This window comes from Petaurus breviceps, unplaced genomic scaffold (assembly GCF_028583685.1).
Source record: "Petaurus breviceps papuanus isolate PSGF00001 unplaced genomic scaffold, PetGlider_PUasm1.0 90330, whole genome shotgun sequence".
Lineage (NCBI taxonomy): Eukaryota > Metazoa > Chordata > Mammalia > Diprotodontia > Petauridae > Petaurus > Petaurus breviceps.
In genome coordinates, this window is record NW_027187219.1 from 1,817,272 (window position 1) to 1,827,312 (window position 10,041).

General features: G+C 41.8%; 1 protein-coding gene and 1 long non-coding RNA gene across 3 annotated transcripts in view; one reads left to right on the forward strand and one right to left on the reverse strand.

Moving 5' to 3' along the window:
* LOC138177086 (uncharacterized) overlaps positions 1–1,429 on the reverse strand; it is a 13,010-nt gene extending 11,581 nt beyond the window's left edge. Inside the window, exon 1 of the long non-coding RNA XR_011172426.1 lies at positions 1,132–1,429. This is a non-coding gene — a long non-coding RNA (uncharacterized lncRNA). The remainder of the gene's footprint in view (positions 1–1,131) is intronic.
* Positions 1,430–4,953: 3,524 nt separating this feature from the next.
* Positions 4,954–10,041, forward strand: part of LOC138177057 (membrane-spanning 4-domains subfamily A member 4A-like) — a 13,808-nt gene continuing 8,720 nt past the window's right edge. For both annotated transcript variants that reach the window (XM_069108034.1, XM_069108036.1), the window contains exons 1-2: positions 4,954–5,124; positions 8,077–8,239. In XM_069108034.1, coding sequence (XP_068964135.1) covers positions 8,093–8,239 — 147 coding nt within the window. In that variant the 5' untranslated portion in view covers positions 4,954–5,124; positions 8,077–8,092. The remainder of the gene's footprint in view (positions 5,125–8,076; positions 8,240–10,041) is intronic.

Genomic DNA, 10,041 nt, shown 5'->3' on the forward strand with positions numbered 1-10,041 from the left:
TCTCTCTCTCTCTCTCTCTCTCTCTCTCTCTCTCTCTCTCTCTTTCTTTCTCTCTTTCTTTCTTTCTCTCTTTCTTTCTTCCTCTCTCTTTCTTTCTTTCCCTTTTCTTCCTTTCTTTTTGCTTTTTGGAGGGCAGTTGGGGTTAAGTGACTTGCTCAAGGTCACAGGATTGTTTTTGTGTTAGTTTTGTGAGGCCGGATTTGAACTCAGGTCCTCCTGACTCCAGGACCGGCTCTCTATTCTCTCTTTTTTTTCTTTCTTTTTAAAATTAATTAATTAATTAACTTTTAGTTTATAGCATTCAGTTCCACAAGTTTCTGAGTTCCAAATTTTCTCCCCTCCTTCTCCTCTCCTCCCCTTTCCCCCCCATGGTGGTGTGCAATCCAATATAGGTTCTGCAAATACCTTCACATTAAGAATTAGTCAAGTTGTAAAGAAGGATTATGACCAATGGAATGAACAATGACAAGGAAGAAACAAAATAAAACAAAAAAGAGAGAGAGCACATAGTTTGCTTCAATCTGCATTAAGACTCCACAATTCTTTCTCTGGATGTGCATAGATAGCCCTTTCCATCATGAGTCTCTTGGAGTTGTCTTATAGCTTTGCATTGCTGAGAGGAGCCCAGTCTATCAAAGTTGATCATCATAGATATGATGCGTTTTCAATTGTGTACAATGTTCTCCTGGTCCTGCTCTCCTCACTCAGCATAAGTTTATATGTCTTTCCAGGTTATTATGAAGTCCATCTACTCCTCATTTCTTATAGCATAATAGTAGTCTATTACATTCATATACCACAACTTGTTTAGCCATTCCCCAGTTGATGGGCATCCCCTTGATTTCCAGTTCTTTGTCACCACAAAACCTGCTATACACTTCCTCTTTTTTATCTCCCTTAACAGTTCCCCAATAATCTCAGAATTTGTTATCAGCAAAAATGTAGATAAATCATGTTTTTACTTGGCTATCCACAAACCCAGCTTGCCTCAGACACCCTATGGATAATGGGAAGCATAATTCAAAGAAGATAAGGGAAAAGAAAGAGATGGAGAGGTGGGACAAAACTGGATCCCCTTCTGTCCCTGATGAATGTGTACTCCCAGCCACTGGAATTTTCTGCAACTCTTACCTGAGGAGAGACTCTGATTCTACCTCCAGTAATCTCAGCTCCATAAATTTTTTTCTTGCTCTTTGGAGGTCAATCGGGGTTAAGTGACTTGCCCAAGGTCACACGGTTATTTTTTGTGTTAAGTTTCTGAGGCCGGATTCGAACCCAGGTCCTTCTGACTCCAAGGGCTGGTGCTCTATTCACTGTGCCACCTAGCTGCCCCTCTGTCATCTTTTTTTTTTGACAACTCTGATTGCTCCTCTAGCATTCTGGTCCTTGAAGCAAATCTGTTCTCTCTACTTTGTTTCCCTTGTCAGCGACACATTTGTAGAGGAACTCACCCCTATTCTTAAAGTTTCTTCCTCCTTTTCAGACCTTAAAATTGTCCACAAAATCACAAACTCCTTCATAGCTTCCCCTTCCCCTAACACCAAAATTTCCTTTAAGCACTTCTTGGTTCAGTATTTTGTAAGAGAAAGAGTTTCTAGATTGGGAGTCAGAAGAAGGCTGCATACAAATCCAGTGTCTGCCCTTGGTATCTTTGAGAGCATAGACAAAACTTTATGAACTTCAGTTTTCTTGACTGTAAAATGGGGAAGGTCATATCTCTGTGACTTACCCTCACAGGATTGTTGTGAGCATTCCATGCTAGAGCATTTGTCAGGTACTTTGCAATTCTGAGAGTGCTAAATAAATATAAGCAAGGTAGAGCTGTCGATAGAGTGTTGTACTTGGAGTAAGGAAGACCTGAACATGTGTCTTCAGATCCTTCCTTCCTAGCAGTATCACCTTGGCCACATTCCTTAACATTTCCCAATCTCAGTTTTTTCATCAGTAAAAGGAGGACTATAATAGCACCTGCCTCACAAAGTTGTTGTGTAGAGAAGATGAAATAACGTTTGTAAAGTGTTTTGCAAAACTTTGAAAAGCTCTATAAATGCTAACTAGCTAGCTCATATCAGATATGTTTATTTCTTAAAATTCTTGTTTTTCCAGTATTCCCTTTTAGAAGATTTAGATATTCTGGCCACTGGCTCTGGTAAAATCATAGCAAAGAATTCAAGGAAATTGGGCCTGAATGTATCTTGGTGTCCCTTCCTCCAGCCGGCCTGAGGTCCCAATCTAAATATGAATTTAAGAAGGATTTCATATTGATGACAACAATAGTAGCAACAATGATATCTAGCATTTACATAGCTCTTTTAGGTTTGGAAAATGCTTTACAAGTAATTTATCTTTTTGTTCTCATAGTAACTCTGGGTTCTAGAAACAAACTGGGTAAATGACTTGTCCAAGGTCAAGCAGTTTGGAAGTAAGTGTCTGAGGCACAATTTGAGCCCAGGTCTCCCTGACTCCAGACCTGACTCTATCTGCAGCTTTTCTGACTCCAATAGGTTCCATATATTATAGTGTGTGATTCAGTGGAAAGATTACTGACCTTGGAGTCTCGAAGTTGACATCATGGGAACTGAAATTGAATGTGACCTCTGACCTTTAATGATTGTGAGATCATTAGAAAAATCACTTAGCATGTCTACTCAATTTCCTTATACATAAATGGGGAGATTTTATTAGATGACTTCATTTTCAACCTAGGTTCTAGGAAAATAAGTTGTGTTCTGATAATTTTAACTAGTTACTAAAATTGCAATTTTTCTCATATTAGCCTAGCCAATCATTTCTGAGCCCCTATTTCAGTTTGTGAAACTTTATTTGCAATCTAAACCGGAGAAAGCTCTTTTTCTGTAGACTTTTGCTTGTCTTTTTCTATATAGACCACACCCTTTCTTCTAGTCTTCTTAGTTTAAATAGATATTAAATTCATGGTCTATACAATTTATGAACAATGTAAGAAACACTAAAAAGGCATAAATGATGACTGAAAATGCATCTGCTTTGGCAACAATCACATTCCATGTCACGGCTAATCACCACTACCAGGGCTGGCTTCTCCAGTCTGGAAACACAGGCCCACCCGCCATTCAGCTCTCTCCAAATGCCAATTATGGTCTCTTCTCAGGAATTCATTTCTTAATGTTTCTTTGTTTTCAAAAAGTAAAAGTTAGACAGTTTTCAATGTAAAGCAGTACTTTTAGACTTTTCTCTCAATCTTTTCACTATTTCTCTCAAGTCATAAAATTTAATAGTTTGTCTATAAACACAGCTGAATCCTCATTCTCCTCTCATAATCTTAAAAAAAGACAATGAAAGTGTCTTTCTCTATATATAATAAGGAAAGATGAGACCAGATGACCTCCATGGCTCCTTCCAGGTCGCAATAGTGCAATCCCCTTTAAACAGTTGTGATCTTGAGTAGGATCAGAGATTTAGAGCTGAAAATAGTCTTAGAGGTCATCTCTTTCTAGAAGAACCAGAGACTGAGAGCTACTGACTCATCCAAAACACATAGATTGGAAGGGTAGGGTCACGATTTCAACCCAAGTACTCTGATGCCAAATCCAGTCCTCTGTCCTCTGGTCCACACTTCTTCCATATTTGTGCACATGATGAACATTCTTTCTCTTTGTTTAAAAGGCACAAATTTTAAGTCTAGAGAAGCCATCAACGGACTCTGGTTGTCTTTGCCTTGGCCAAGGAAATGTCATGTTTTTTTTTTCTGTGTGTGTGTGTGGGGGGGGGGGTGGTTTGAGCCAAGAGACAGGGTAGGAGGGCATTTGGTTAGTTTATGAATTTGCATCATAGAGGTTAACATAACGTGTGTAAGGCAAAGGAGGAGGAGCGAAAGCATGAGTCCTTTGCCCAGGGCAGCACACATAGGGATAAGTCAAGGCAGGGTTCAATCCTTGGCTTCCTTCAAGACTCAGTTCAAATCCTACTTTCTGCAGAAGGATTTTTCTTGTTCTCTTCCTCTTCTCCCCCACCAGACCAACAAGTGCCACCCCAGCCTCTGAGATTATCTTCAATTATATTCATTGTAGTTACATATTGCATCTCCCACCCGAAGGGGTGCTTTTTTAGAGTAGGGATTGTATCCCTAGCAATGAGCACAGTGCCCATTGCTCAATAAACTATTTTTTTTTCATTTTTTTTTTTAAGCAATCGGGGTTAAGTAACTTGCTCAAGGTTACGGCCAGTTATTTCTGGGTGTGGTGCTGAGTGTCTGAGCCCGGGATTTGATCCAGGTCATCCCAACACTGGAGCCGGTGCTCTTACTCGCTGAGCCACCTGGCCGCCCCTAAGCAATTGGGGTTAAGTAACTTGCTCAAGGTTACACGGCCAGGTGTTTCTGGGTGGGTGCTAAGTGTCTGAGCCTGGGATTCGATCTCCAGGTCTTCTCAACACTGGAGCCAGTGCTCTTACTTGCTGTGCTACCTGGCCACCCCTCAGTAAACTACTAATAAATGTTTTTTGACTGCTGACTCACACATTTATATACGAATAGGGCCATTCATGCATAGATGTATTTAAAAAATAATAAAAACTGGGACAGCTATGTGGGGTGGTGAATAGAACACCAGCCCTGGAGTCAGGAGCAGCCGAGTTCAAATCCATTCTCAGGCACTTGACACTTAACTAGTTGTGTGACCTTGGGAAAGTCACTTAACCCCAAATGCCCTGCCAAACCCCCTTAAAAAAACAAAACAAAATAGTGTGTGAGTTGGCCACTCTGCCTCCTGCACAGTCTTTCCCTCTTTTCTTCTTCATTTCTTGAAATGTACCTAATGGTTTATGACTGTTGGATTTATAATCAAAACTTTAAAAAATATAAGAAGAAAAGATTTCTTGCAGTAAAAAAATGATGCACTAGTTACATCCTACATAGTTCAAATACCAGTCTATTTGTTGAGAAATCATCCTAACTGTCATTTGTAAATTCTTTAAGGCAGAGGAAACCACAGTGAAATGGAAACATGTTAGGGGGAAGTGGGCAAACAGAATAAGGTGGAACTTTGTGTGTGGGGGAACTTCACCTTAGTGCACATTGATCCCCTGTCTTGGCAAAGTGTGAGAAACTGTGAGACCCTGGGAGAACTGGTGGAGAGGTCAGGTCAGGTAAGTGCCCTAGATGGTTTTCACAACTGACTCTAGCAAAAGCTTAGAACTTAGGGAAGATGAAGGTGGGAAAGACCTAAGGGAAGCCCTGTGGGAGAAGGAGTATTCATGATTTTGGTTTGAGAGAGATCTTCAGTCAGTTCTCCCTCCTGGGATCACAAGACGTAGCAGGTTTTGTCTCAGGAGCATAAATGATAAAGAATCTTTTTGATGGGGGCCGAGACATGAAAGCATCATAGTTCTTGCAGAAAGCTCTTTCCTGGTCTGACCCAGGCTAAGATCTTCTGGATGGAATATGGTGGGTAGCCCCTGGTGCCTCTCAAACACTTTTATCTCAGTGGCAGCCAGAAGGGGTCTCCAGGTCTGTGCTGGATGTTGGAGACAAGAGGAATGGACTAGTTCCCTCTTGGGCCTTCTGCCCTGGATTTCTCAGCCCAAAATTCATCATTTGACTCTCAGGTACAACCAGGGTTTCTTGACTTGTACCAGTGCCCTGACAAGATGGCCCATGGTGGTAGTAGAATCTCTCCCTTCCTTTGATCACAGTCATTCCAACATTTCATTTTGCAGATGAAATTAGACTGAAGAAGTGGGAGGTATCTTAGGGGGTAGGGTTCTGGAACAGAGCCTTAAACTTCTTTTGACACATATATGGGATGTACCCTCATTCTAGCTCCTGTTCTGCAGAGTAGATCACGAGAGCCTTCTAATCTTTAAGAGGGTAAATGATGGGTAGGAGAGAAAGAGGGAGGGGACACTGGCAGAGCATAACAAACTCGCTCTCCACACCCTTTAAAGCACATATGAAGTTCTTCTATCTCCTGGCAGAAGCCTCATCCTGTGGTCATGGAGGGTAGCCCACAGCCATCTCTTTTCTGACCTCCCAGAGCAGTCCCTTCCACCAGACCTCTCCACAGGTGGCTTAGATGGCTTCCTTTTAAGGTTCTCCTTGCTAGTCCGTCCATTCTCCCAGGGCAGAGTAAGTTGTGGGAGACAGTTAGTCAGAGGCAAGCATTCATTGAGCACCTACTGTGTGCTAAACATGGGGATACAAATAATAAAAGAAATATGGTTCCTGCCCACAAGGAAAAGACAATATGCTAAAGGAAGCGGAAAAGGGGGAGGGGGAGGCTGTCAGAAGGTACCTGGTGAAGGGGCGTGGTGTTCATGGAGTCAAAATCTAACAGAGCAACTGATGGAAAATGGAGGGTTTATCTGGAAAGGTTGGAGTGTCTATAAATGTCAGCAAGGCCTTTGGGAGGAGTCTAGTGCTCTGCTTGCCATCCTTCCAACACAGGACAGAGGCATCTGGGGGCCCTGGAAATGTGTTGAGTATCACACTCCGTGATGATGAGATTTCAAGCAATGAGCAATTGACAGAAAATAAGGAGATGAAGGGCTTGTCTTGTTCTGCCCTTTTCCCCATGGCATAGCTGAGCCCATACTCAGTTCTCAGTAAGGGATTTGGGGAGTAGAATAATCATAGCAGAATGGAATGAGCTCCTGGAAACGGGCCAAACCTGTTTTCCCATATTTATTTACCCCGTTCCATCCTTTCCCCATAGTGAATCTTGCTAGACTTAGGGTATTGCTGGGAGAAGTCTATCTTCATTCTGCTTGGGAAGAAAGGTCTAAGCTTTGGGTTCTGTACTGTCTTTGCCTCTGGCATAAGGAGAGATTACAATGATAAAATGGGTCTTTTCATGTTCAGATTTGTAAAAAATTGTTTCTTACAGCCATTTTTAATTGAGATCAATAACTCCAATTGTCTGGCTCATTCAATCAGTTCCCCCTCAATCAAACTACTAATTAATAAGAAATTCATAAAATATTTAGTAGGTGCTTGGCTCCTTTCTAGATATCCTAAGTGAGGAAACACATCCAAAAGTTTTACTGTAGGGTCCAAGAGAGGTAATCAAGTGGGGGCAAGGGAAGAGTGCTTTGGTTTAGGAGTCACAGGGCTGTGAGTGTAGACATAGGGCTATAGGTTGCTGAGCCCTTTTCAGCATCAATTTGATCATTGTTCCTTGGGGATAAGTGAAGAGAGAGAATGGGGAAGGTATGCATGATATGTCTTCCATATGGCAAGATGTCCTTGCTGCCCAGGTCCTAGTGTCCTGGTTGATGTCTAGACAGGATATAGCATGGTTTAGACATCTGGATCAGCTAGAAACAGTAGGATGACATGAGGATTCACTCACCTTTCAATTCAGGCATCTTCAATCAAAGGGAAAGGGTTCCCAAAGTTGAATAGATTAACTTTTTACTCACACTTTCCATGACCTTGAGGATGGCATTCAAGGTCTCTGGAGTACCTAGGCCTAACTCAGAGTGGACTTTTCTCATTTGGGACAGATATTCACATAGCACCAATCAGTTCAAACCACACATGGAATTTGATTTACCACAGCCCAGTTTTCTTGCACATGTGTCTTTGGTCACATCCAGGACTGGGATAGAGAGTGTATTTGGATCCATAGCCACAAGCCTACACCCACAATTTAAAAAAATAAATGACCAGGATTGCTCTCTTTCCCTGGGAAGGATATCACACTTTGCCTTTAGATCTCACTCTCTTTCAAGGTCTTTCATTTTATCCTTTGAATAACTTCAAGTTTCTCCAGGATAACCATTCCTAGTTCCTTTCATAACTCAAACATGGCATGGTCTCTTGACCCTTTAACATTGTGGATACCCTTCTTTCCATGCTTTCTAGCTTATCAATGCTGTTCCTATGATATGATGCTATGAATACAATATCCAGTTATGGTCTAATCAGAAAGAGGACTATGTCATTCTCTACTCCGTCACTCCAGACACCATACCTCTCTTATTATGGCCTAAGATTGCATTGTCTTCTTTTGGATATCATTTCATCAACCTTTTCTGAGTGATGAATGAGAGGAATCCCTGAACCCCTGTGTCATATGACTTTCTCTTCTCTTTCTACAGCTTCACAATTGATCTCATGGAGTCCCAGTCTACTACAAATGGAATGTTTACATCCTTTCCTCAGACAGGCCCCACTTCCATCCCACAGGGGGCAATGGTACAATCCTATCAGTGGAAAGTACCCCTGCAGAAATTCCTGAAAGGGGAGCCCAAGGCACTGGGGGTGAGTTGGGGGTCCCACATCCTTGGGAGAGCAGATTCAAAGGTTCTAAGTGGGAGAGACTTACAGGATTATAACTGAGAACCAGAAGAAACTGGTTTTGCTTTTATTTTTGTGTGGGCAGAACTTAGTAGAGCATCTGACACACAGTATATGTGTAACAAATTCTTGTTGAATGATTACCTGATCTTAAAAATCATCATTATATTATGATACTGTGAGAACTTGAAAGGATCTCAAATGTCACCTAGTCCACCCTCACTCATTATATAATTGAGGAAACTGAGGCCCTGCTGGGTTTAGTGTCTTATCCAAGGAGGTAGAAAACCTGCAACATGAACCAAAGTAATTGGCTACAGATCCATCCTATAGAAAAGCCTCCTTTTACAGGCGAGTCAGCTAATGATGTTCAATAAATAAAGATGTTCATAGTTGGGTATTAAGGGACAGCTCTCAGAATTTGAATACCTGTATCCTATCTCAAAATTCCCTGCTGTTTCCATTCTTGATATGCATTGCCTCAGCTGTGTGACCTTCTAATGGCTCAGCAGTTTTCTTGACAGGCTACACATGAACTAGGCATGCAGAAAATATCAATTTTGTGTCCAGGAGGGCTACTTACCTCTGTTTCCTGAATGGCCTGCTCTAAATCACTGATGAAGTTGGACTTAAGGAGGATTCAGGGCTCAGTCCCATCCCTGGGACTCATGTTTAGGAGCCTTTTAGGTTGGATGGGGGTAGCCAGGGCAAGGAGAGGGAGGGAGATGAGTGAGATTCTCAGTTTGGCTATGGAGGTGGGGGAAGGGAACCAACATAATGATGCCTTGGAGCTTCTGCCACTCCCTCCTTCTTCTGGGAACTGGGGGTAGAGCAGGGTGTCCCTATGAGATTGCCACCTTTCTGCCCCAACCCCACCCCATTTCCCTTCTGTGATTGCATCTGAATTGACTAAGAGGGAAGATGGCAGAAAGAAAAGAGGAACTTGGGGAGAGGGAGAGAAAAAAGAAAAAATTTCAAAATTGTCGAGATCTCAATCCTTGATGTGCCTGACATGTACCTGGACATGGTTTCTGAGATCATGTGTTTGTCTTGATCATCTTTCTTGGATCATGGGTAAGAATGTTCTGGTAAATATTTAAGAAATGTTTTTCTTAAAAAGTTATCAGCTTGACACACATGGTTAATCTGCATAGTTAGTATTTTCTCCATCAATTTCTTAAATCTATCTAGAAATCAACCAAAGAATAGGCCAAGTAGTGATTTTTAAGCTTTTTCCAATTTCTGAGGTATAAATAAACATACTGAAATTTCAGTACTTATCTCTCTTGTGAGTCATTTAGAATTTGCTTCAGCATCATCATTGAGCATCAATAGATCAATGTGTGGGACCCCTAGAAGACCAATGTATCACTTTAACCCAACCTATGATCATGATAGAAATGGCACTAGCCTAGGGGTGGGGAACCTTTGACCTTAAGGTTACACGTGGCCTTCTAGGTGCTCAGATGCAGCCTTTTGACCAAGTCCAAGTTTTACAGAACAAGTTCTTTTATTAAAGGTATTGGATCTATGAAGTTTGGAAGACCTAGAGGGCCACATATGGTCTTGCGGCCACAGGTTCCCCACCTCTACACTAACCACTTAAAATTATTTCAGTAAGTATAGTTTCTGGTTATCCTTTACATGAAGGGACGGGGAAAGGGCAAACTTACTTCCAGGGATGAGTCAGTAGCCTAGGGGCTATAGAGAATGGCTATCCCAGGTATATGCAGTCACACCAGTTTTCCAGATAGCATTCACCTTCC